The sequence below is a fragment of the Engystomops pustulosus genome, chromosome 8 (assembly GCF_040894005.1).
Source record: "Engystomops pustulosus chromosome 8, aEngPut4.maternal, whole genome shotgun sequence".
Taxonomy (NCBI): Eukaryota; Metazoa; Chordata; class Amphibia; order Anura; family Leptodactylidae; genus Engystomops; species Engystomops pustulosus.
In genome coordinates this window covers 19,744,217-19,771,603 of record NC_092418.1, presented here as the reverse complement: position 1 = coordinate 19,771,603, position 27,387 = coordinate 19,744,217, and the positions used below count along the sequence as shown (strand labels likewise).

Here is a 27,387-nt window from a genome sequence, read left to right as displayed (position 1 = left end):
GCTGCATTCATTAGACATCACTACAGGAAACCTGCTGCTCTGTGCTCCATTGAGAAGCCTTTCCATTTGCTCCGGAACTCGTCGAAGCTCTGATTCGGCGCTTGACTTGTAAGCCTGAGCCTCCCTGTATCCACGTTCTTCTGCACGGCCTGAAGCCGCCTCCTCCTGCCCCACTTCCGGGTTTGCCATTATGTCGGCGCCCACGGTTCATGTGTATTTTGGCGGCTGAGCTACTGATTTTTGCTTGTAGTGAGGTGATAGCAGAGGGGCACAGCGGCACAGTAGGTGGCTGTATGGTTTGTGTGTTATTTTGGGCTGTAGTCGGGTCACACTGCCCGGAGATTGTTTCCATGGAAACGTCGGCCTGCTAGCTCTGCCATTATACTGCTTGGCCTGAGAGCAGGACTACAGCCAAAGAAGCTGCAGATTTAAGAAGGTGTTTGCTGGGTGTAAACTTCCTTACCAACAAGGGGACTATCATATGTGTCAGGTAACAGCGCCACCACTGACTAATGGCTGTGCGTAGAATCGCAACTCAAGAGAATAGAGAGAAAAGTGTGGAGCTGCAATACTGGACCCAGTCTCAGACTATGGGGAGCGTTGTTTTACCTAAGCATTTAAACCCCACCCTCCCTATACTGACCACACCCCTATGTAAAAGGGCGGAGTCTATATAACTGTCGCAACTGATGTCATACTGTTTGTTACTATGTTAAAGGGGTTGTCCAGGTTCTGACACAATCATAAATGGCAGGTTGTGGATGAGAACAGCACCATACATTGCTCGGTGGCCATGCCTGGTAGTGCCCCTCACTTTTATACCATAACCTGGTCACATGACGTTGGACGTGATGTTGGAGGAAGCAGTACTGCTCTCTAGTGGGGTCCTGAGTGTGGGGCCCCACTCTACAACATTTCAGTGCCCTATAGGGTGATGACGGGGGCTGTAGGGTGGTCTGCGGGTTGTACCTCGCCTACACACACTAACCCCCATGTCTTTTCTTCCAGCATGGACTTCCTGTGGCTTTTCATCTTCTACGCGTTTTTCCTCATTCTTTGTGTTTCTGTTTACTGCTTCCTGTCTGGAAGATCCACCAGCGGACTGGACAGCGCCCTCCATAGGACAGAACAGGTAAGTTGCCCTATAACAGGACACTGTGAAGCAAGAGGCACCCAGAAATGAGACATTTTTTTCCTGAACTGTTACTTTTTTTGACACTTTTTTTGTCACTTTAAGGGTGCAGTCATATATACTGCGTTTACACACGTTTGGGAGCGGGACACAGCCTGATCGTATATACGTTTTTATGGAAACGCACAAGATTGGTAACCAGAACCCGATTACATTGTTTTAATGCAAGACATCGGGTTCTGATTTCCAATCGCATGCGATTCCATAGAAATGTATTGGCGATCAGGCCAAGGCCCGCTGCTGTACATGTGTGAACACAGCACCAGCAGTAAATAGGACGCTCGCTTGGTCCGACCCGAAGCCTGAGGCTGCACTACTGAGAGACTCTGGTGACAACATGGGAACCTGTCACCAGAGTTTACCCCATTCATCTAGCAGCCCCCTCAGGTGGGGGATCAAATGTCCTTTCTAGAATTCCCTCTTTTACGTGAAATCTCACCCATTTACCTATAAAACTCTCCCCCAAAGTCATGTGACAAGGAGCAGAGAACCAACAGCAAATTTATTAGGTGCTAAAAAACTGAAAATAGAAGCGTCTGAAGTGACTCTCCTCCTGCATCCGATAAAGTTGACTCATCTCAGGCAAAATATAATTTTTTTTACTCATTGTCACATGACTTTTGGGGAGATTTTTTTATAGGTAAATTAGTGAGTTTTCACATAAAAGAGGGAATATTAGAAAGGACGTTTCGTCCCCTACCTGTGGGGGCTAGGTGTCTGTTGACAGGTTCCCTTTAAACGCAATGTTATTAAGACCTGCCGTGAATCGAAATCAATATCTACATCTTATGTGGATAGAAAGAAAACCTTTTTGGATAAGACAGCTTTGCATTTGGTGATTTGGACTCTTCGAGGTATTTACTGTATCGGGCTCTCCCAGCTGAGGGTTTGTTACAGTGTCCTGCCTAGAGGCAATCCTTACTGAGCACAAATTCGTATCCAGTCTTCTTATTTTGTTACAGTGTATCAGTGCAGTCTGAAGTGACCACTTCTTCACTAGACGCATGGTATCAGATTAACCCTTCAGCTGTGGGGTTTTATATTGCAGGTCATTTCCCTTGTGTTACCGGCCCGGCTTCAGAGATGTATCCACAGCTGCTTCCACGCCAGGTAAACAACACATTATACTGTAATCCTACGTTCTGGGGCAAATGGTTCTTCCAAATTTACAAGTGTCTCTCATAACTCTTAAAGGGATTGTCCAGTTTTCCAGTTTTTTAGTTTTTTTTTTTTTTTTGCTAAATGTGCCTTCACCTCTTCCATACATTGTGTAATTGATGCGTCTCTGATGCAGGAGCGCTGCCTTTGTCTTCCTGCACCTGATCCTGGATGCGCTGGTGTTTGCGGAGTTCACATGGGAGGTCCTGGACTACAGTCTGGAGCTGGATCTCAGCCGGTCGCTGGTCTTCCTGCCGTATATACTGATAACAGTGAACCTGTACTTCTTCTATAAATGCTGCACATCAGACCCAGGTAACAGAAGCAGGGGTAGCTGTTCCCTACTTACACGAAAATCCCTTTAACGGGACATCATTGGGATCTCGTAGGTTTGTATTAGTCACTTACAGTAAGTGGTAAACGCCATGCGGTGGGTGAGTTACTGCCAAGCACTGTCGCCATAGCCTTAAAGGGATTTGCGCACACATGCCTGGAGCCCGTTTCCCTGCTCTGTCCCGAATATTTTGGAAAAACATTCATATAAAAATTTTTCATATACTGTTTGTGTTGCAGGAAGAGTCACTAAACAGAACGAGTCGCTCTACGTCCAGGTCTATAAGTACGATGAGATAATGTTTCACAGAGACCAAACATGTCCGACGTGTCACCTGACGAAACCGGCGCGATCCAAGCACTGTGGTAAGAGGGGTCCCCTAACAATGCACAGCCCAGAGACCACTGGCCTTGTAGTAGAGATTTTTGTAGGGGGTGTTCAGGATCAGAAAAACATGGCTGCTTTTTTTCCAAAAATAGCGCCACACCTGTCCACAGGTTGTGCCTGGTACTGCATCTAAGCTGCTGGCTAAATGGAAAGGGAGCAGCCATGATTTTCGGTTTATTAAGAGAGAGGTTCTGTCCAAGTTAGGACTACACTGGTACCATTGGGACTTTGCATACTTTGTTTTTTTCCCTGCAGGAGTCTGTGGGAGCTGCGTCCAGCGCTTTGACCATCACTGCGTCTGGGTGAATAACTGCATCGGGGGGCTGAATATCCGATACTTCCTGCTCTATCTACTCAGCCTGACCCTCACGGCCGTGTCCCTAGCCGCTGTCATTACACTCTTCCTCCTGCAGGTGGTGCTGCTCTCACACATGATGACTGCAGCCTACGTGGACAGCGAGGGGCACCAAGAGATGGCGACTGTGACGTATATTATACAGGTAGGTAAGAGGCAGGTAAAACACAGCAGGGAGGTCAAAGGGGTTGTCCAGAGGTGGAAAAACATGACTAATTTCTTTAAAAAAAAGTGTCACACCTGGCCACAGGTATTTATCTCCTGTACAGCTGAGCAGCAATACCAGCACAAACCATGGTGAGTGGTGGCGCTGTTTTTTTGGAAAAAAGCAGTCATGTTTTTCAATGCCAGACAACCCCTTTAAGATGGGGGAGAACATTTTTCAGGACTGGTTCCCCCTTTGCCAGAGATAGAGAAGTGCACAGTGAGGCTTTCACCTGCACCTCAAATGTCCACCCGCTAGAAACGTAGATTTGAGCTATAATTGCTGGTCGATTATAATCACCCCCGTAGTGTTGTGATCCTGTGTGATGTGTCAGCTGTAATCTGTTCTGGAAATTCGGTCTTGTCAAGAGGTTGAAAAACATGGCTGCTTTCTTCCAAAAACAGCATCACACCATGGTATGTGCAGGTATTGAAGCTCAGCTGCAATACCACACACTACCCATGGTCAGGCGTGGCACTGTTTTTGGAAGAAAGCGGCCATGTTTTTTAACCAAGGAAAAACGCATTTACGTCTTTAGTTTACCTTAAGCTCCCCAGCAGGACAAACAAGATTTTACACCGCTCCCTTTGGAATCAGTGGGTTGTCATTGTATGGCACAGACATGTTGGACCCAGGAAAAAAAAATGGATAGAACTGTAAGTTTGGGATTTTTGAATCGTACAGATCCTTTTGATAGGGTGATTCTACTACCAACACTTTGGCAAACAAAACATGAGAATGAGGCCTATGTCACACTGATGCGTTCATTTCGGAGCAAGTTCTATTCCTGCCGATGCTTGATGCAGGAGCCTTATACACTCACCGGCCACTTTATTAGGTACACCATGCTAGTAATGGGTTGGACCCCCTTTTGCCTTCAGAACTGCCTCAATTCTTCGTGGCATAGATACAACAAGGTGCTGGAAGCTCCTCAGAGATTTTGGTCCATATTGACATGATGGCATCACACAGTTGCCGCAGATTTGTCGGCTGCACATCCATGATGCGAATCTCCCGTTCCACCACATCCCAAAGATGCTCTATTGGATTGAGATCTGGTGACTGTGGAGGCCATTTGTGTCCAGTGACCTCATTGTCATGTTCAAGAAACCAGTCTGAGATGATTCCAGCTTTATGACATGGCGCATTATCCTGCTGAAAGTAGCCTTCAGATGTTACAGGGTACATTGTGCTCATAAAGGGATGGACATGGTCAGCAACAATACTCAGGTAGGCTGTGGCGTTGTACCAAGGGGCCCAAAGAGTGCCAAGAAAATATTCCCCACACCATGACACCACCACCACCAGCCTGACCCGCTGATACAAGGCAGGATGGATCCATGCTTTCATGTTGTTGACGCCAAATTCTGACCCTACCATCCGAATGTCGCAGCAAAAATCGAGACTCATCAGACCAGGCAACGTTTTTCCAATCTTCTACTGTCCAATTTCGATGAGCTTGTGCAAATTGTAGCCTCAGTTTCCTGTTCTTAGCTGAAAGGAGTGGCACCCGGTGTGGTCTTCTGCTGCTGTAGCCCATCTGCCTCAAAGTTGGACGTACTGTGCGTTCAGAGATGCTCTTCTGTCTACCTTGGTTGTAACGGGTGGCGATTCGAACCAGCTCGAACCAGTCTGCCCATTCTCCTCTGACCTCTGGCATCAACAAGGCATTTCCGCCCACAGAACTGCTGCTCACTGGATGTTTTTTTTTTTTCGGACCATTCTCTGTAAACCCTAGAGATGGTTGTGCGTGAAAATCCCTGTAGATCAGCAGTTTCTGAAATACTCAGACCAGCCCTTCTGGCACCAACTACCATGCCACGTTCAAAGGCACTCAAATCACCTTTCTTCCCCATACTGATGCTCGGTTTGAACTGCAGGAGATTGTCTTGACCATGTCTACATGCCTAAATGCACTGAGTTGCCACCATGTGATTGGCTAAGTGTTAACGAGCAGTTGGACAGGTATACCAAATAAAGTGGCCGGTAAGTGTAGATGCCTATGGGAATCTGAAGAATACGGATATCACATGGATGACGCACACGTGTCATACGCATGCGGTCCGTATCTGCTTGGCAACAGTCATGTGACCCTTCAAGAGGTTGGGGACCAGCACTTGTCAGCCATCCACATGTTGGGTGCAGGTAGCCAGGATAGAGGATAATTGTCCTATCAGGGTGGGTCCTCGTGTATATGTAGCAGGGGTGGGTGTACATAGCACAGAAGGAAGTATAATGATCCTGCACTGGGTGTGTGTGTCCCTCATGGACGTCTTCTTTCTCCGCAGCAATTGTTCCTGACCTTTCCAAGGATCGTCTTCACCCTGGGATTCCTCGTCCTCCTGATCCTGTTCCTCGGAGGTTACACCTGCTTCCTCTTTTATCTCTCCATCACTAACCGGACCACCAATGAGTGGTATAAAGCTCGGAGGAATCACAGGACCCCTAAAGGTTACTCCAGGGGAATTCTGGGTAACATAAGAGAACTATTCCAACCTCACCACCTGTATAACGTCAGGGCTTCACAGCCGCTTTGGCTCCATGACGTCACATCTAGTGAGTGTCAATGCGGTCACGTTGCGGCAGAGGATGCGATACGGCCACGACGCAACGTTTTGGTCAAAGATTGAGCACACAATGATGTAGGTGAGGCTCAGTGAGATGTTATTGGGGGTTGTGGGCAGGAACGTGTCATCTAAATGGATTACTCAGTGACAGCAAGGACTACGCATAACACATTGTTCTAGTGCTGCAGAAGCCATAGGAACCTGCACACTTACTAAGGAGGTGCACCCTCTGCAGGGAGAGCTGTTACCTATCTTGTAGTTACACAGGCACCCAAATTTTACCACTAACTGGTCACTTTCTCTTAGGACTATGGTCCCTTTCTGTAGTCATACTTTCAGTACAGGGCAGGGTCTCCCATTATCACTGGGACCCTCTTATAGTGACTTCCATCATTTCCAATCCATGTTGGAATATCAGTAATTTAGGATCAGTTGTACAGAGGTAAGTGATGAGGAGACGTCTTATAAAAGAAGGTTTATTAATAACACTACCATCCAGCAGCCAGTAGTGACATGTGCTCTTCACATTTCCTCCATGATGTGGAAGTCGGGTCCCAAATCTCCACGTAGAGGGGGAGGTACAAAACATTATGGGGCATTGCATAGGCGTCTAAGGAACACAACCCTGTGGGAAAACACTGAAATACAGCAGAAAATAAAAATACAATCCAATGCTTCTGCGTGGTAGAGCACATTCTTCCTTCAGGATTACAGGGGTCAAGCCCAGGGCCCGGCTCAGGTGCAGCCTCTTACTCATACAACTCATGCCCACCACGTGCTCAGCCAATAGGGGAGGGGAGCCTCATCAAACTACAAACTATTATTTTTCATCTGCACATTCTAAAAGGAGTTTCTGGACAACAAATATTGCCACCCACAGTACAGTAACTCAATATCAGATTGTTAAGGGTCCTACACCTGACACCCTCCATCAGTCAGCTGACGATGGCGCCATGGTGTGTGTAGTGATCGCCTCCTATTCATCTGAATGAGACCTCATTGACTGCACGATGGGCCTCATATGGCACTGGAGACAAGGCTCATTCTGAGGACAAGTCATGAATATTTGGTGCCTGGAAAACCCCCTTAAAAGATATGTGATAGCAAAGCTTCAAGGGTGTAGAAAGCAGGAATAACCATCTACACCACATCAGTGAGTTGGTTTGGGAATTTCTAGCCTATAATCTTCAGGTTTCGTGGGTCCTGTTGGTTAAGGAAGGGGGTCCATTTCTATGCTCATTCCCAATCATTGTAAACACGTCTAGTGAGGAAAAAAAGTGATAAAAACACAAGTGAACTGCACATTACCCCCAACAATCATTCATCTGTATAGAATCTGCTACATTTAAAAAGGGAAGTAAACAGGATCCACCTCCTGTCACTGACCAGTGCCCGTTACATTGGGTCTTAATACCCAGCGGTGTAATGGATCAGTGTGACTAAGTTGTGAGTAACTAAAACTTGCAGTCAGCAATTAGGAAGCATTGTGGAAGGGCACAATCTGTTCTCCGTACATGAAAAAAATCTTATGTTTATGGGGACCTCCAATTCTGTGTTTCCCTGGAGGGTAGGCCACCACCAGAAAGGACCTGGCAGCACCTTGTCAATCTATCCCTATGGAAAACATGTACACAGCCAAGTACAGTAGATGCATGTGTAACTGCTAGGAGAACAATGGTATATGGCCGACGTAATGATTCCTTTCAAGTAGGACTGGAAGTCTATTCACTGACAGCATGCAGAGGTCTTGAAGACATCTTCATTTTAGTAAAAAGTGCAAAATGTCTGCTTACTGCAGGGCACTGGGGGGTGGTGACAAAGCATAAAGTATATCAATCTATGGGAGCTCCGAAGAAAGTGAGACACTTACTCAGCTAATTTGGGAAATCTCATTGTGGTGGAGCGAGCAGGCACCGCACGATATGGGACAAGAGCAGCTCTTGTGGATATGACAAACTTAGCCAAGACAGGAGAACCCCTGTAAATACTCTTTCCAGGAATGTTTTGCTCATAAGGGGGAATGTATTTTGCTTGGGACTGCAAATCCATAACCAGACTAAAACCCAGAGAGGTTACATTCCAATCAGCAAAGGGGTCAAGCAATGATCAGACTAAAAAAGTAAACTTAAAACTCATAGCTCACCTAAAACACCACCTACGCCCCTCTACGGATGAATCTATGCTGGAGTATCGTGGATTTAGCTTATTGTGGTTGAGTGGCACGGGTCAATTATAAAAGGAAGAGTGCATGTGATGGTAACCCTACTCCCATAGCACCTAATACAGGCTAAAAGCTGGAGCGGTGAGGGGTGTACATAAAACATTCCTCTGGTGGCTGACGTCCATACAACACCCCATGCATGGCACAACCATGATGTCTCCATTACAGAGAGCTCAAAGTTTCTCAATGTGAGAAGGATTTGGGGTGCAGCTCCCCAAAGAAAGATACCAGAACATCCAACGCCAGGTCGTGACTGAGGATACAAGGGCAAAGCTCAAAAGGCACAAGCGATATTCTGAGCTTGTCATCTCCTCAGGCAAAACCAGGAGTCAAATCTACAATGTCCGAGTCACTGGAACGCCCCAGTAGCATATCCTTGCTACCACACAACAGCATTTGCAGTAGCTCCACAGTCCATCTGCAGCGTGAAGGCTACACACTTGTGTGCACCATTAGCCCTGAGACATAGCGCCATCTAATGGAGGCTAAGGTATGTATTTCGCAGACCAGTGTACAAATTTGGCTTCCTGTATTAATTAGAGGTCATCACATAGAAGGCGGAGACCGTTACACAATAACCGTCTGCACCTCAACGTCTCCTTCCTGTGATGTGATGACAAACTCCCCGACCTGCTCCACGTCCTCCGGTACTATCACTTCCTCCACAGGAGAAACATCGTCATTAGTGATTACAGATCCGTCAATAGCAGAGGCCAGAGTCAGGGCGACTTGCTCTGTCAGAGATTCTGGGGTAGCTATGGTTATGGTGTCTGTAGTGGGGACCTCCTCTATGCAGGGCTCAGTAGTGTCATCCAGTGTCACATTCTGTACAATGATCTGCTGTCCGGGGCTGGCGCTGCTGACCAGCTGCTGGACTACATTCAGTATATGGCCGTCCACCTGTACAGACACAAAGGCAGAGAAATGTAATATATCTGATGGACACAGCACAGAATGGATATACAAGGAGGAAGGTGCAACATTCCGAATATTTGATGCTTGTAGAAGTATCTTGATCAGATCATCAGATCAGTGGGGTCCAACACCCGCCAATAAGCAGATTCCAGCTCTTTGCCCTTGCCCCTTGCCCCCCCCCCCCCCCCCCCATGTTTCAGATCCACACTGATCCGATAGTTGTGAGCTGTCCATAGGATAAGTCATCAATATCCCAATAGTGGAAACCCCGTTACCCTAAAAAAGGAATCTATTAACTATATTACAATGCAGGAGAGAGCCTCTTAGGGATGGTTCACAAAAAAATCTTGAAGCCCCTCACCTCCTCAGTTTCTGTACTCTCTAGCAGCTCCGCAGCCTCACTGGTTTCCAATTCTTCAGAGGTCTGTGTACAAGTAGAAAGACAAAAAAAAAAAGTTTGTTTTAGACTTCAGCACAAATGTTCAAATATTACCACAGAGGGGGATTTAGCATACGCTGCTGGTGTGTATGATGTTTTCCCCCCCGCCGGATCTATCAGGAGGCTCCAGCAGCCAGCGAGCAGCGGGGCAGTTATACACCTGGTCAAGGGCAGGCTATGGGTAGTGCATAGGAACACCCCACACCAGCCCACTCTGCCACCAGTCTTGGAGTGGGGGAGGTGTTAAAAGGGGAAAACAACCACAATTTCTGGCCACGGGTACCGCATATTCACTGCTTCTCAAACCCACTCACAGAGCAGTGAAATAGAGACAAAACCTAGTAATTACCTCAATAATATATTCCTGAGTATCAGCGACCATAGAAGAGAACTCCACCAGCATGGTATGTGGCTCCTCGGAGGCCGTTGTGCTGCTCATGGCTTCCGAGCTATTGCTGTTGTCAGTCGCTGTCTGATCCGTCTGCTCTGAATTCTGAAGAACCACACAACCGCCTGCAGAGGACAATGCAGATGTTACTAGTGACAGGCAGCATAATGCAGTTGTCTGAGGCAGGATGTGATGAGGGGAGAGCAGCAGAGCTCCTGGTGGAGACAGATATCCCTGCTACTCCTCCATCTTTACCTTTCGTTTTCATATGGCGGTTCAGGGTCCCATGCTCCGCAAACCCTCGGCCACATCTTGGACATTTGAACGGTTTCTCTCCCGTGTGATGCCTGATGTGCCGCACCAGAGATCCCTTCTCCCGGAAGCTATGCGGGCAGTACTGGCACACGTACGGCTTCTCCTCCATGTGGGTGCGCAAGTGAACTTGCTGGGCGTTCTGTAGCCAAAGGGAAAACAGATATTACCCCCTACTGAACACGCTGCAGTCACTGCTGTGCAGAAAACTATTGCCCCGCTCACCTTGGTTTTGTATCTTTTCCCACATTTTGGACAGGGGTACGGCCGGTCCTCAGAGTGCACCCGCATGTGGCCCTTGACATGTGCTATTGTTTTATACATCTTCCCACATTCTCCGCATTTGTATTTCCGGACGTTTCCATGGGATTCCAGATGCTTTTTGAGCAGGTGAGCCTTCAGGAATTCCCGACCACATTGATCACAGCTGAACAGTTTGCAGCCTGCAAAAAAGCGCTAACACCTCAGCATATAATAATAATCTTTATATAGCGCAATCAAATTCCGTAGCACTTTACAAATCAATAAACCAATAAAGATGAATAACAGAACGACAGATGCCTCGGGAACAAAGTCTCCCTTGGATAAACATCGGCCTATTTGACATTTGTCCCAGGAGCTTTCATGAGTATACACAAACCTGATACTAATAGAGAGAACCATAGTGCAAGTTATACTGGTTTTACCTATTAATGTTAAAGGGGTCGTCCACTTTCAACTAATCATTTTTGTGCAGTAGAAACTTATATAATTTTCCAATATACTTTCTGTATAAATTCCTCACGGTTTTCTAGATCTCTGCTTGCTGTCCTTCTACAGGAGGCTTCATTATTTACTTCCAGTGGATAAAAAAAAATGACCCTGGTCATGTGATGTCACACATATCTAGTCTGTATCGCAGAATAATCAGAGCTGTGTGATTATAACAAGCCGTGCATCCGCGTGACCTCACATGACCAAGGATAGTGTTTTATCCACAGTGGAGCTCCCTATAGAATGACAGCAAGCAGAGATCTAGAAAACTGAGGAATTGATACAGGAAGTATACTGGAAAATTGTGTAACTTTTCATGACACAACCCATATGAATTATTGGCTGAAAGCGGACGGACCTTTTAATACTCCCCTGAGTAAGGTTAAACTGACGTGACATGGTGGACATGTTGGGACCATCCCTGTATCTAATCTACCAAGATACCACACTGATGCCCATACTGACTGACTCAGTTCTCAGTAACATTACTTTACCTTCATGTCCTTTTAGATGGACCTTCAAGGAGCTGCTACTCTTGCATACTGCCCCGCACTGAGCACACTTGAAACTCTCTATTTCCTTGTTCATTATACCGTCTATCTATTGAAAAAGAGAACCAAATATCAATAATATTGTATGGCAGCTTTTTACTTCTGCAGAAATGTCCCCCCTCCCTACTAAAAGACAGACATAAGATTACAGCCTCCATCTCCCCTGAACAACAAGGAAACCTACAACCCCCACAGCCGATTCTAAGATTCATTTTTATTTGGATTTTTACATTTGTTAACAAACATTTCAATTCATATACATTACATTCTATACACAGCCGTCTCTTTAGAGCTCCCCCCCCCCCCATCCCCCAGACTTTGACTCGTACCAGGAATCGCTCTACTCACCCCCGTTTTGAAAGCCACAGCCCGCACCTGGACATGGATCTCGTGCAGCAGATTGCCCTTGTCATCGGTCACTAGTTGGATCACTGGACTCCCATCTATTTCATCTGTTCCTAAATGTGATGTTACGTCTGTAGATACTAAAACTGGAAGGGAGAAAAGAGAAAACCTAACCAATACAGAACCAGAATCATCTCCATCACGTAACACAGATGAGCGCTCGCAGATAGGAGGATGAGAGCCAATAATAATAGTTGTGCTCTATGCTGTGAGCAGACCTGATGAGTTTGCGTCGCGTTTGACCACCACACTGCTCCCCAGGACGTGGCTGAGCTTCTCTGTGCAGGGAGTGAGGGAGCGCATGTGCCGCGATAACGCCCCCGACTCACGGAAACTCTTTCCACACTTTGAACAACTGTATGGGCGCTCGTCTGGAAACAATACAGACAGAAAGGTTAGAGAAATCTACAGACATGTTGTCCGGGATTATATTGCACATGTGCAGGAGGTTAAGACCGTATTGGGTTGCAATGACGTCACCATTGCAGTTACCGAATACAGAGCCTTGCAGGGACATGGAGAGGAGGACACAAAGTATAGAGACACTTGTTGCTTTAGGATTCACTGTTGACCAAGTGACCTCAGAAAAGCCCCTTATTCTTATTTATCGATGTGTGGTCACATGTGAAGCCCTTACCAGTGTGCCTCCTGATATGACGGATGAGCGAGCCCTTGGTCCTGAATGAATCTCCACACATTGTGCATTGAAAGGCTTTCTGGGTGCTGTGGGTGAGCATGTGAGCTTTCAGAATGGTGCACTGTGAAGACAATAGAGGACACTAAACAAGGGTCCTCAGCGCCTAGCAAGGACTACGGAAACCCCACAACATGTACACATACACTTTTAAAGGTCTTTTCACATGTCTGACATACAAAGCGCCCTTTCTCATCCATAATCATCTTCACCATGGCGACATCGTCAGTCTGTGATGGCACCTCAGAGGCCTCCTGCCACTCTACCTCCAGTTCCTGGTAGTCAGTCCTCGTGCCTTCTTCCATACTGTCCTCACTAGCATCTGCCTTCACCTCTTCAGATATCGCTAGGGTGACAAAACATAAGTGTATAGGGCGGACAGTACATTTCAGCATAGTCCAGATCCTGAAACGGCATTAGTTATGTTGTGCTCTGCTGTACCTATGTCCGGATCGGTGCAGATGTCTTCTTGTAAGGAGGTTGTCTCCACAACGACGTGCGAGATGTCCCCATTATCTTCTTCTATACATGGCACCACCTGCTGTTAGAGAGTCGCGAGGTTAATATCCTTATATTTTGCCAAAGTATACATAAGTTTACATTATCCTCCTCTAATACAATGCACCCTGCCCGGCTCCTGGTTAGAGACTAAAGCTGCACCAGATTAGTTTAGCAATCCTCATCTCTTCTGCATCAGCGGAGCGTCGGTGCCATTACCACAGCTCCGAGCTGGAGACTTCCAGGCCTCTGTTCACATGTGTGGGGGGCACCCAGCATCTGATACCCACCAGTCGCCCCTTTTCGCTGTACACAGTTGCTAACCTCCCTTTATACATCTCTCTTCGTTCATTAGGGCTCCCACCCCCTAATAGAAGTCCAATGACTGCCCCCGTCTATACAAGGAGGCCAAGGCCATGGCCCAGGTCTGAATTTTACATCAGAAATAAGATTAAAACTAACAATGAAAACCTGTGTAATAGATTGAGGGGCAGTGGATGAGTAGACTATATCACGTATCCGCTCTAGTATACAGCGAGGAGGTATCACCCATGATTAGATACAGACGCTCAGCAGACCACATCACACATATTGTAAGGTTGCCTACCTCTTGGCTGCTGAGGGCAGATATGGAAGACTCGAGCTTCTGCTCCTGGTTCTGTTGACAGGCTTTTTGTATCTTGTGCTGGACAAACTCTTCCAGGCTCGTGAATTCCGTCTGACAGCGACCACATCGATGCACATCTTCATCTGCAAACAGTGAGATCAATTCACCCTCATAAATACAGCTACATAACACAACAACGCTACATGAAGGTGATAGATTTCCATGGGACACATCCTGAGCACATCGCCCTCATCAGCAATGCTGCTCACACAGGTTATCACACTCCCTGCATTAGGTGGGGGTCACCCGGACTGTCTGCCAGCTCCATTGTACTGTGGGGGTTTAGGTAGGCAAAATTCTCCCAGTGACAATAGCCTGGTGACAATGGGATGACCCTCCTGATAACAGCACAAGCTGCAACAAGCAAAGCCGGAAGAGTCTATTGTGTGCACAGTGGGGGGACATACACGTCACCGCTTATGTGTATATACTGGAAAAACGGAGGCCAGCCAGGCCTGACTGAGCTGTAGTGACAGCATCAAGTGATACGCTTTACAGCAGCTCATGGCCAGAGGAAAAGATGGTCTAGAGGAGACTAAGGTCTATGAAGATCTTTCCAGGCGCGCTATATGCAGATAATGGGTCAGTGTTATCTATATAGAGGTCATTGTACAGGGAGGGGAGGAGATAAGCTGCGACATCATCTATTGTCAGAATGGATGTAATGATGGGTCAGTGTTATCTATATAGAGGTCATTGTACAGGGAGGGGGAGGAGATAAGCTGTGACATCATATGTTGTCAGTAGTGATGTAATGATGGGTCAGTGTTCTCTATATAGAGGTCATTGTACAGGGAGGGTGAGGAGATAAGTTGTGACATCATCTATTGTCAGTAGTGATTTAATGATGGGTCAGTGTTATCTATATAGAGGTCATTGTACAGGGAGGAGGAGATAAGCTGTGACATCATCTATTGTCAGTAGTGATGTAATGATGGGTCAGTGTTATCTATATAGAGGACATTGTACAGGGAGGGGAGGAGATAAGCTGTGACATCATCTATTGTCAGTAGTGATGTAATGATGGGTCAGTGTTATCTATATAGAGGTCATTGTAGGGGGAGGAGGAGGAGATAAGCTGTGACATCATCTATTGTCAGTAGTGATGTAATGAAGGGTCAGTGTTATCTATATAGAGGTCATTGTACAGGGAGGGGAGGAGATAAGCTGTGACATCATCTATTGTCAGTAGTGATGTAATGATGGGTCAGTGTTATCTATATAGAGGTCATTGTAGGGGGAGGAGGAGGAGATAAGCTGTGACATCATCTATTGTCAGTAGTGATGTAATGAAGGGTCAGTGTTATCTATATAGAGGTCATTGTACAGGGAGGGGAGGAGATAAGCTGTGACATCATCTATTGTCAGTAGTGATGTAATGATGGGTCAGTGTTATCTATATAGAGGTCATTGTACAGGGAGGGGGAGGAGATAAGCTGTGACATCATCTATTGCCAGTAGTGATGTAATGATGGGTCAGTGTTATCTATATAGAGGTCATTGTACAGGGAGGGGGAGGAGATAAGCTGTGACATCTATTGTCAGTAGTGATGTAATGATGGGTCAGTGTTATCTATATAGAGGTTATTGTACAGGGAGGGGAGGAGATAAGCTGTGACATCATCTATTGTCAGTAGTGATGTAATGATGGGTCAGTGTTATCTATACAGAGGTCATTGTACAGGGAGGAGGCGGGGATAAGCTGTGACATCTATTGTCAGTAGTGATGTAATGATGGGTCAGTGTTATCTATATAGAGGTTATTGTACAGGGAGGGGGAGGAGATAAGCTGTGACATCATATGTTGTCAGTAGTGATGTAATGATAGGTCAGTGTTATCTATATCATTATACAGGGAGGGGGAGGAGATAAGCTGTGACATCATATGTTGTCAGTAGTGATGTAATGATAGGTCAGTGATATCTATATAGAGGTCATTGTACAGGGAGGAGGAGGGGATAAGCTGTGACATCATCTATTGTCAGTAGTGATGTAATGATGGGTCAGTGTTCTCTATATAGAGGTCATTGTACAGGGAGGGGGAGGAGATAAGCTGTGACATCATATGTTGTCAGTAGTGATGTAATGATAGGTCAGTGTTCTCTATATAGAGGTCATTGTACAGGGAGGGGGAGGAGATAAGCTGTGACATCATCTATTGTCAGTAGTGATGTAATGATGGGTCAGTGTTATCTATACAGAGGTCATTGTACAGGGAGGAGGCGGGGATAAGCTGTGACATCTATTGTCAGTAGTGATGTAATGATGGGTCAGTGTTATCTATATAGAGGTCATTGTACAGGGGGAGGAGATAAGCTGTGACATCATCTATTGTCAGTAGTGATGTAATGATGGGTCAGTGTTATCTATATAGTGGTCATTGTACAGGGAGGAGGAGATAAGCTGTGACATCATCTATTGTCAGTAGTGATGTAATGATGGATCAGTGTTATCTATATAGAGGTTATTGTACAGGGAGGGGGAGGAGATAAGCTGTGACATCATATGTTGTCAGTAGTGATGTAATGATAGGTCAGTGTTATCTATATCATTATACAGGGAGGGGGAGGAGATAAGCTGTGACATCATATGTTGTCAGTAGTGATGTAATGATAGGTCAGTGATATCTATATCATTGTACAGGGAGGGGGAAGAGATAAGCCAATGCTGATGTGATGTCATATCTCTGTGACAGCTGCAAAAAAAAAAATCCAGACACATAGACCTCGTACAAGGAGCTATCCAGCACATTTACCTATAGTAGAAACCTCCACCCTGTAGAATCATAACCGATGGAGGACTACAGCTCCCAGCATGCCACAAAAGCTAATGAATGGGTCATACAGATCACATACGAGGAGACATCCAGGTCAGGATCCAAAACACACAGCAATCCGACTGCTGGGGAACTACAACTCCCAGCATACCCCAAGAGGCACGCGTCATACAGAACTCATACAAGCTCAGGTCAAGCAGAAACCTCTAACCTTCCGCATACTAACTGAATTGGGACTACAACTCCCAGCATGCCACAAACATCATACAGACCTCATACAAGGAACAATCCAGCGGAGAACACCCCCATTATCCTACACCTCTAACCTGCAGCACCCAGGCAACTGAGGAACTACATGTCCCAGCATGTCCAAGGCCTAAACAGGGGGTTATCCAGCTCAAGACACTCCCATCATCCTATACAACTATCCCATAGGACTGAGTACTGAGGAACTACAACTCTCATCATATCCCAATAGTCACAGGGGATATGCACTGCTAAAGGCACCTCCTTTGTATGGGCGGGCATGCTGGGAGTTGTAGTCCCATGAGGGTGAGAGATGATGAATATAAGGGGTCACCCCTCCTCCTCCGCACACACGTGCACTTGTTATGACACAGTAATGGGGCCCCGGGGGGTCCCGCACTCACCCTCCTCCTTGAAGTGGGTGATGATGGGCACCACTGGCAGGCCGCAGGGGAGGACCAGAGCGCCGGGCACAGCCTCTCCCGCCCCCAGCTCCGGCTCCGAGCTCATCCCAGACAGGACTTCTCCTCCTCTGTCGCAACGAACGAGCGCACAGCGGCAAGAACACAGCGCAAAATGGCGACTTTACGACTGTGTCGTCATAACAACGGGGCTGACGGCGGGCACGTAAAGCAGGACGCTGAGGGGAGAACGTCAGGGCGTGACGCATGACAGACACAACCGCCATGTTGGGTGAGGGCAGAACTGCCAGGAGTTTACAGGCAGCCTGAAATAGTGACATAGGGGAGAAGTGTCTGAAGGCAGAACTGCTCCAATCAGAGCTCAGCTTTCATTTACCCACTGCTGTTTTTAAACTTAAAGCTGAGCTCTGATTGGTTTCCATGGCCAACTAGAAGAGTTTTACCTCCGAAACTTCTGATAAATCTCCCATATTTGGTTATTATAGGTAAATAATTCCCTGGAATGTCCTGAAAAAACGGCCAATACAGTGTTCCACAAGGGTTTTTGCCAGTTTTATGTGCATTCCCTGGAGGGCCAAAGTCCTTCATCCATTATGGCACAATTTTAGTTCTCTTTACGTGTTACATACAAGATAGGTTACTTGGGTTTGTACTTAAGTTGAATTTGTATGTAAGTCAGAACTGTATATTTTATATCTCCAGACAAAAAAAAAATTGTGTCCCAGTGACAATTGGATTTTCAACATTTTTGGGAGAAAGGATTATCAATAAAGCTTCATTACAGACACCTTACAGCTGATCATTACAGCCTGGGACTATAGTAAAGAATTCAGAGGTTATGGTGGGAAGAGAGATCCGTCTGTAACTAGGGGTCATCTGTAAGTAGGGTGTCCTTAAGTATGGGACCACCTGTAGAGTTTCTGTATCAATTCCTCAATGTTTTTTCTAGATCTCTGCTTGCTGTCATTCTATAGAAAGCTTCTGTTTACTTCCACTGGATAGAAATCTGTCCATGGTCATGTGATGTCACACAGGTGCAGGAGCTGTTATTATCACAGACAGTAATCAGAGACATGTCATAATGCCTCGTGCATCTACGTGACGCAACGCATCGTGTGAACACGCCCTCAAGGTTTAACATTAGTTAGACCTGTTTTCCCCACCTCATCAGTGACCTGTTATCAGTGTTGTTTTGTCTGTGATCTGCATCCGTGAGAAAAAAAATAGGACGTTTCAGAATGTTTTTACGGACAACGGATCAGTGCAAAGCGACTGCAACTTGAAGACACCCATTGAAAACGAGGCCAGTGTGAATGAGCCCTTAAGCAATGATAAAAGTGTCTCAAACCTTAAATTTGAAGAGTTTGAAGCGATTGTTTTCTCATCTTCTGTTGCGCGCAATAAGTCAGGGGGTTAATGAATAATTAATACTGGTGGTTAATTTATTCTCTGTGCTCGGGTTCCAGGTTAATCATCTATTTCCCTTGTGATGAGCGCTGTGACTCCGCTATGTGATACCCAGTATCCTCCCTGTTGTTTACTTTCGTCACCTGGTTGCTATGATCTGTCGCCCTCCTCCTTAGGTTACCAGTAGGATCTCATAGACCTACAGAGCATCAGTCATGGCCTCTCGTCAGAGATGCTCCTCTACACCGGCTCTTCCCCACGTCTCAGCCCTCACCGTGCTCCTGGAAGCCCAGCACATGGTTCGTGTACATTGATCGCCTTCCTTTGTACTGACTAGACTATGATAATTCATAATACTTTGATACCGATCTCTTCCCTGTATATTGTCCTCTCCGCAGAAGTCAATAATCCATCGGCTGATATATGTAGCAAGGATTTCTCCAGAGCGAGCGAACTGCAACGCTCTACCAGGTAACTGAACTTATGGTGATTTAGGGGCATATACACACACAGTTAATTTTAACAATACAAGAAGGAGAGTGCAAGTTATTGTACCACATATCTGGAGAGAGAGATCACTGGGTGATGACTTGGGTCCACAGTCTGAGCTGCAGTCACTCATGTCAGCCACTGCATAGAAATCGGTGCTGTGCATCTAGTGACAGAGAGCATTGCAGTATGCAGACAGCAGAAGCTATTCATGAGAAAAATCTTACCATAGTCAGAAGATTTACAGTTGTATCACCAGGACAGTGTACACCAGGACTGATAGAGACAGGTTACAATTATATCTGTGAAATGCTGTATTTTTGTTAATAACAGTGAATTAGACAATGTGATATTTTGTTATCCTGGGTTTATTTAAGAATCTTGTCTTCATGGAATAGGAATTTATGTAAACAGATAGGGCTTAAATACTTATCAAATCTAGAATGTAATCCATAGATGTGTTATTCTCTGCATGCAGAACATTATGAAAGATTATTCAATCGACTGATCAAATCCAATCTTGGAGAATCCATCTCAGGATTACTTCTGCTCTACCCCAGCTGTGTCATCCATATGATTGAGGTAAGCCCATTATTTCTGATTGCGTTGTATTCCAAGAGAGAGAACTTTATGCTTTCAGGGCACATAAACATTGTCATTCAGTCCATAGGCTCAATCACACTTCAGTTCTTTTCTCAGTATGGTATCCGTGATTTCCATGGATGACATACTCACCCTTTTAGGTCTATGGAGGAGGGAGGCAGTTGTTTGGCGTATAAGCCTTTATACAGAAATTGCGACTGCTTCCCCCCTTCCGTCACCTCCACATTAAGTGGGCTTGAAGGGGGAGCCCTGGAGTGGGTCATTCCTGCCCTGTGCCTGCAGAATATCGCAATTCTATGTTAGGCAGTGGTCCTGAGGTAGAACTGCACGCTTCTAGATATATCCGGCATGGCGGGTGGGGCCTACATCAAACGCTGGCGCAGCATGCGCCAGAACCTGCTAAATCCCCACTATGGGGCACATTTACTTACCCATTTCTCGGAGTCCCCGAAAGTGCATTGTTGGACAATCATGCACTGTGCCGCGATTCACTAAGATCGTGCACCGTTATCCTGCACGTGTCGCTTCCCCGCTCAGGTCCGACAGAGTTCACCTTGCCACACGCCTGTGTGGATGAGCCTTTAGGCCATGGTCACACGTGCCACTTTGGTTTCAATTTTGTTGTGTTTTGAAACACATCAAGCAAAACTATTACATTTTGGTTAAAACACACTATTGAGTTTGAAATGCGCTTCAAAAACGTGAATCCACTGCCATGTGTGACCACGGCCTTAAAAAGATGTGCAGTCTATTAATCCCTACTTCTGGCTACCATCATTACCTATTTGCGACATGAAACGATGATACCGATTCTTCTGTCCCACCAATGAGATGTTGACCGACAGGTTAAAGAGTTTTTTCAGTCATATTAAGGCCACTTGCAGCCGTATGAATGGCAGCTATCACACCGCCGCCGCATGAGTGGATTACGCACGTGTGTCACTGTACTGTGGCCGGAAAAAAGATATAGCATGCTCTAGTACAGGTAAATCTTTACGTATGGCCCGGCAGCACTCCTCGCTATGTTGATGAGAAGGGTGAGGAGCGCTCACCCCTCCACCTCTATAGCCCAACGTGTGCTACTCCTGGTTCACGACTCGGGCGTAGCATCCGTACATGTGCAAGTAGCCTAAATCATTACTAGAAAGTAGCACTATGATTCTGAACACTAAAAAGCTTCTGGAAGTGGTATTTTATTAGGTCAGGTGTGAAGGTTGCACCATCCTAGATAAGAAGAGAATCCTCAAACACAAGAATGTGAAGATTTACAGAGGTGAAAGGTGAAAATCAAGTGCATTGGTGGCACCAAAATCAAAAGGGGGTCTTGGCCTTCCAGACATTACTCTATACTACTACGCAACACACCTGCGACATATAGTCTCTTGGACATCTTTGCCTGCCTTTAATAGATGGACAGAAATTGAAAAATTATGGCTAGCCCCGGTGCACCCCAGTTCATTAATCTGGGGTCCCCCGACGGAGATCCCTAATTCATCGTTGTTAGCCCCTATGGCCTTCACTAGAGACATATGGCATAGGTGTCGGATCCGCTACTCTCTAGCGACACACAGATCGCCACTTACTCCTTTTTTGTATACCCCACACTTACCCCAAAGCCTTGGAGCAGACTTCGTTACTTTCTGGAAGCCAATGAACGCTTTCCGAATTAAAGACCTGACGCACCCTACAACTAAACAACTGCTCACTTTCACTGATCTCTGCTCGGCATCAGATCAATTTGCAACAGCATCTGACACTTACCCCCAGATTTACCAATTCTGTCTTAAAATATTAGGATCTGTCTCCATTCCATCCCTTACACCATTTGAGCGGATATGTCTGAATAATTCCACTTCGAAAGGTCTGATTTCAGACTTATACGCCTTGCTTATAGCACAAATAAACCCAGAACCTAGCAGACATTCATATATGCTCAAATGGGAAGAGTGGTTGGGTAGGGAGTTACCGGAGTCAATATGGAAGATAATTTGGGAGAATGCACCCAGGGGTGCTCTGTCAGCACTCTATAAAGAGAACCAGTATAAAATTTTGATGCAATGGTACCATACACCGATGCTGCTCCATAGACTTAATCCATCCATCCCTGACGTGTGCTGGAGATGTGATAACCCTGGGGCATCTTTATTTCATATATTTTGGGATTGCCCGTCTATTCAGTCTTTCTGGGCCGAGGTGCACACACTACTGCAGAAGACCCTGGATACTACACTGAATAAAGACCCAGTGTCATTTCTCTTAGGACTGCCTCCGGTAGGACTGGGGAAATCTCAGGCCAGACTCTTTTTGCACATTTTGAGCGCGGCAAAAACTCTGGTTCCATTATTTTGGAAGAAATTGACCCCCCCCACTTTATTAGATCTATGTGTACGTATACGGCATATGCGGACAATGGAATATATGACGGCCTCTCTACATGAAAAGACAGACCAGTTCTGTGCGACCTGGGCCTCCTGGGATGCTATAGACCATAGCTTTCTATAGTGAATTGCACACTTTATTGCGGAGACACGTATGAGATACATGGGTAGTTTCTTGTTTCTTGTTTCTTTTTGTTTTTTATAAATACACTGTTTTCCCTTTGGGAATGTTTATGTTTCTTTTTCTTAAATTTCCAAATGCTGGTTGCTATTTAGAAGTGAAGTTTCTATGCAGGGTAAAAACATGGAAATAGAAACTAGACAGAAACAACTGTTTGCTTGTTGGAACAATATGTTGTCTACCTGCTGTATATGCTTAAACTCTCGCTGTGAAGGTCTTATTACTTATCACTTTCTATGACCACATTGATTTTGTTGTATTATTTGTAACCTCTGTGAAACTTTAAAACTATTCAATAAAATGTAAGTTGGAAAAAAAAAAAATCAAGTGCAGATGAAAGGTTGGAATTTGGGAATTAATAGAAATGAGAGCCTGAGTTCTGTCTTTAGTAGATCATTTCAGACAGTAGGTGTTCTCCTTAAGGAGACAATGCCAATTAAGGCCACCTTAAAGGCATGTGGAGACTTAAAGCCATAGATGCTCCACCAGGGAATTCTGGGAAAAATGCAAATAAGTTTTCCAAGGTGTTAAATGGAAAACAATACCTCCTGTTGCTACCTTGAAAGGCAGCCCCCTTAACATCAAGTATGACCTACAAGAAGTCTAAAAACATGATGTGGGATTAAGCCAAACCAGTATATCTATTCCATAAGGAACAGACTCCCAACTGTAGACAGCACTGTTTCGACCTGGTTGGGTCTCCTCAGTACAGTGTAGGGAACTGATTTGGCTATGTGAGAGGCTATTGACTAGGATCAGACAGTAGGTGTTCTCCTTAAGGAGACAATGCCAATTAAGGCCACCTTAAAGGCATGTGGAGACTTAAAGCCATAGATGCTCCACCAGGGAATTCTGGGAAAAATGCAAATAAGTTTTCCAAGGTGTTAAATGGAAAACAATACCTCCTGTTGCTACCTTGAAAGGCAGCCCCCTTAACATCAAGTATGACCTACAAGAAGTCTAAAAACATGATGTGGGATTAAGCCAAACCAGTATATCTATTCCATAAGGAACAGACTCCCAACTGTAGACAGCACTGTTTCGACCTGGTTGGGTCTCCTCAGTACAGTGTAGGGAACTGATTTGGCTATGTGAGAGGCTATTGACTAGGATCAGACAGTAGGTGTTCTCCTTAAGGAGACAATGCCAATTAAGGCCACCTTAAAGGCATGTGGAGACTTAAAGCCATAGATGCTCCACCAGGGAATTCTGGGAAAAATGCAAATAAGTTTTCCAAGGTGTTAAATGGAAAACAATACCTCCTGTTGCTACCTTGAAAGGCAGCCCCCTTAACATCAAGTATGACCTACAAGAAGTCTAAAAACATGATGTGGGATTAAGCCAAACCAGTATATCTATTCCATAAGGAACAGACTCCCAACTGGGCTTAATCCCACATCATGTTTTTAGACTTCTTGTAGGTCATACTTGATGTTAAGGGGGCTGCCTTTCAAGGTAGCAACAGGAGGTATTGTTTTCCATTTAACACCTTGGAAAACTTATTTGCATTTTTCGTAGATCATTTCATGCAGCCATGAGTGACATGTTCCCCGGACAGCTCATGATTCTCTGTCGTCTCCACAGGCTTCTTCCGAAATCCTGACCGGAATAAATCAAGATCTCATCCAGATCCAGAATCAGGGTGCAGAGTATGTATCTGCTGTGATAAATAGCATAGTGAGCACACAATGTACAGCCTCCTCACAGCTCTCATCCATGTCTTCTAGGCCACTGCTGCAGGACATCAAAATCCTTGTGATCTCCCACAATATCCAGAGCAGGCTTTTTCCTCAGTGGTATTTCCGGATCGTCAGGCTGCCCACTAAGTACTTGGCTGACTTTGGCAATAGCCAGTCTGAAGACTCGGTGGTAGAAGAATGTCTCACCCTCATGATGAAATTAGGAATGTTCTTGTCTAAAGTACTAAAGGTAAGAATCCAGAGAGGAAACATCGGTTACCAGAAATCTGGACTCCTTTAATGGGATTTTGGTCCTTCCATTTGCACAGATAGGGAAATAGTGCAGTAAGGAACACTATTCCTTACTACAGACTTACAGGTTTATGGCATTACAAAACCAGATATAGAGGCAGCTTCAAGACATTGGGGGGAGGGGGGGGGGGCGTTTTGTAAGGACCACGTGATACCCCCTTTGTCCAGAGGAGTAGACCTCTTGATGTATTTGTTGGGCGGCGCAGTCAGGCAAAACTATGCCAGGTCCTGCAAGTTTCGGAAAAGTACACAGACAAGGGACAGAAACTCCACCATGCGCCAAACACAAATAACACAGTGCACAGAAATATGGCATAGAAGCAATGATAAATCTCCCCCATTGTTCAGAGAAGCGAGCTGCAGATAAAGATCCAATAACCGCCTCTTTTTTTAACTGCCTGTATGTGCAGCTCTGCAGATCACAGAACCAAAATTCTGGTGTGTTCTGAAAGATAAGATCTTTATCTGTAAAATGACACCAGCAGCATGTTTCTAGGTGCTATAGAACAGCAGACAGCAGCTTCAGAAATGACACACCACGTGCAACCACTAAACTTGACTCGTCTCATGTAAAAATAAGGTGAGGAGAGTATTGTTTATAGGAGATTTCACATAAAAGAGGGAATTCTACAAAGAACATTTCATACCCAACTACTCTACTAGTTTAGTTGGGTAAAACCTGGTGACAGCTTTCCTTTGAGTGGTTGCTACAAATCAAAAGAAAAAAAGTTTTAGTTCTCAACAACTTTGACATCCAATAGACAGACAACACTACATGAAGTGAAGGCTATTATTATACATATACTACTGTATCTGTGCAGCCCGGCAGCAAAGGTCCTGGAGAGAATCTGCACGATTTAGTCCCCGAGCTGCTGGTCCGAGAGGAGATCATCTGCTTCCTTCTCCGATCCGGGAGGTTCCTTAGTCCAGAAGAGTTCACCACGATGTATAATAAACCCATCAACAGTCCGGTGACATCAGGTAACACCGCACCAAACCCAGTATTATTATATCTCATCAGTCACAGGAGGGGGGCCGCTCCTTTGGGTCTCATGATTAAACTTATTACTTTTGATTTTTTCTCCAGACCTTCTCTGGCCGGCACCTCAACTTCCCGATCTGTAGCGGCCATTTTGAACCCACCTCAGCTCGGATTCTGTGCCAATAATAAACCACATTCTGTCCTTGTATTTCAATTTGTTATTTCACAAAATAAAACTATTTAAAAAAAAAAGCCAAACTAAAGTCGAAATTGTAAGTAAGTTTGTGTTCACATCTGGCTTTGGGGCTCCATCATGGACATGAAACCAACCTTTAGGCCTCCTGCCAACGAGCGAGTGCAGTCAGTGGAAATCTCTCCGTGCACTGAAGAGATCTTCCGTCCCGAACCTCGGATCACTTTAAAGTTATGAACCAAACATTATTTGGGAATGCTGTAGCTTCACTGATGCAGAAACATATCTTATTCAATCTCTGATCGGAGTGGTTTTGCTGAAAAAAAAAATAATTATGATAATGAGGATCTGTCTCTCATGTGGCTTCCTCAGAGCTTCTCCTCACCCTAATTCTGCACTGCTCAAGAGAATGATGTAATCACTGTGTTGTGCCTGACAGGCAGAAGTAATCAATCGCTGCACCATCCCCCAGCTGCTGCATATGAGTCATCCAGCTCAGGTTGATTAGTCCTGTCTGGACAGTTGAGGAAGCTCCATGTAATGTGTTTATGTAGGCACCCAGCTTCCCCAAGGTTCTGAATTGTATAACCACTCAGTTCAGGGATTAAAAACAAGATATGTTTCTGCATCAGTGTAGCTACTGCATTCTCATGGTATGTTTGGTTCACAATGCATTAAAACAAATGGTAGATTTCCTTTCATGAACTCAACATCTCAGTTCATTCCTGTGAGAAGAGGTTGGGGCGGATGGATATGTGCGGTCATTCTGCTGTGTCCTTTCAGGACCCTAGGTAAGCTAGATCCAAATTTTCCTGTGGCACAGGAATAGGATTGTTAACCACCTGGTATTAGAAGGACCCCAGTGGGTCTTACAGACATGACCTCCTAGGATCACTTATTTTAGTGCAGAAATTGATACTGAATGCAGAAAATTAAATAATGATCAGGTCACTTTTCCTTGTGGGTTTTTGCAGTTTATTACATAATTGTCTACACTGAGACCCCGTCCTGCTCCTGTGTAGGAGCAACAGAAACTGCAGGACTCAGACCCTGCACCACCTGAAAGGCAGAGGATGGTTGGGGGAGGAAGTAAATTCATTTTCTTTCATTTAATGACAGAGCCCCGCCCCCTCTGCCAATGAAATGAATACATAATGTGCATCAGACAATTTTGTCTGCTTTCTAATGCATCAGTAAGAGCTGAGGACTTACGGCTGGGGTAAATCCTGCAGTCATTAACCCCTTAACAACTTGGCCTTATTTTGTGTTTCCATTTTTCACTCCCCAAAAATCCATAACTTTTTAGGTTCTTTTTGCACCATTTCCTTTTGGGCTTAGTTTTCTTTGGCTCACTATCACGGGGGAGACTAAATTTATACAGGTTTTATTGTGTTTTAATACATTAAAAAAATAAAACCTTATGTGCAAAAAAAAAAAAATTCTTCATTTCGCCATCTTCTGCGTACGGAGCTGAGGGTGGTGTCAGTTTCTGCGGGATAAGTTGACGTTTTCTTTGCTAACACTATGGGGACTGTACAACCTTTTAATCACTTTTTTATAAGTTGCAGATTTTATAGATCTTCTGTTGCAATGTGCCACTGGCACATTGTAGCAAATGCTCAGAAACTCTACATAGCCTTGTGTCTTACAATGACCCGAGCTTGTCGTCTTGACAGAT

The 27,387-nt window shown here is 45.3% G+C and overlaps 3 protein-coding genes across 11 annotated transcripts; 2 read left to right on the top strand and 1 right to left on the bottom strand.

Moving 5' to 3' along the window:
- The first annotated feature begins 151 nt into the window (after positions 1 to 151).
- On the top strand, positions 152 to 7,457 carry ZDHHC4 (zDHHC palmitoyltransferase 4). 4 transcript variants are annotated; one of them, XM_072120054.1, is made up of 7 exons: positions 152 to 436; positions 1,009 to 1,132; positions 2,241 to 2,302; positions 2,487 to 2,665; positions 2,924 to 3,049; positions 3,327 to 3,571; positions 5,920 to 7,457. In XM_072120054.1, exons 2-7 carry the CDS (start codon positions 1,010 to 1,012, stop codon positions 6,259 to 6,261), a joined length of 1,077 nt encoding a protein of 358 aa, XP_071976155.1. In that variant the 5' UTR covers positions 152 to 436; position 1,009; the 3' UTR covers positions 6,262 to 7,457. The 4 variants fall into 4 exon arrangements, with proteins under 4 accessions (XP_071976155.1, XP_071976153.1, XP_071976154.1 ...); XM_072120052.1 differs by having other exon boundaries at positions 152 to 490; XM_072120053.1 differs by having other exon boundaries at positions 153 to 281.
- Positions 6,661 to 17,691, bottom strand: E4F1 (E4F transcription factor 1). 4 transcript variants are annotated; one of them, XM_072120050.1, is made up of 13 exons: positions 17,468 to 17,691; positions 13,982 to 14,124; positions 13,318 to 13,417; positions 13,023 to 13,222; positions 12,820 to 12,940; positions 12,401 to 12,553; positions 12,153 to 12,268; positions 11,721 to 11,826; positions 10,699 to 10,916; positions 10,417 to 10,615; positions 10,123 to 10,286; positions 9,696 to 9,758; positions 6,661 to 9,319 (listed from the first exon to the last, which is right to left on the bottom strand). In XM_072120050.1, exons 1-13 carry the CDS (start codon positions 17,571 to 17,573, stop codon positions 8,987 to 8,989), a joined length of 2,022 nt encoding a protein of 673 aa, XP_071976151.1. In that variant the 5' UTR covers positions 17,574 to 17,691; the 3' UTR covers positions 6,661 to 8,986. The 4 variants fall into 4 exon arrangements, with proteins under 4 accessions (XP_071976151.1, XP_071976149.1, XP_071976148.1 ...); XM_072120048.1 differs by having other exon boundaries at positions 12,126 to 12,268; positions 13,318 to 13,414; XM_072120047.1 differs by having other exon boundaries at positions 12,126 to 12,268; positions 17,468 to 17,690.
- LOC140074833 (testis-expressed protein 47-like) lies at positions 14,471 to 25,769 on the top strand. Of its 3 annotated transcripts, none has more exons than XM_072120056.1 (8): positions 14,471 to 14,623; positions 19,069 to 19,191; positions 19,291 to 19,363; positions 19,860 to 19,963; positions 24,128 to 24,192; positions 24,271 to 24,472; positions 25,356 to 25,515; positions 25,622 to 25,769. In XM_072120056.1, the coding sequence occupies exons 2-8, from the start codon at positions 19,108 to 19,110 to the stop codon at positions 25,657 to 25,659; spliced, it is 726 nt and encodes a 241-aa protein (XP_071976157.1). In that variant the 5' UTR covers positions 14,471 to 14,623; positions 19,069 to 19,107; the 3' UTR covers positions 25,660 to 25,769. The 3 variants fall into 3 exon arrangements, with proteins under 3 accessions (XP_071976157.1, XP_071976159.1, XP_071976158.1); XM_072120058.1 differs by lacking the exon at positions 14,471 to 14,623 and adding an exon at positions 17,663 to 17,756; XM_072120057.1 differs by lacking the exon at positions 14,471 to 14,623 and adding an exon at positions 17,867 to 17,970.
- The last annotated feature ends 1,618 nt before the right edge of the window (positions 25,770 to 27,387 follow it).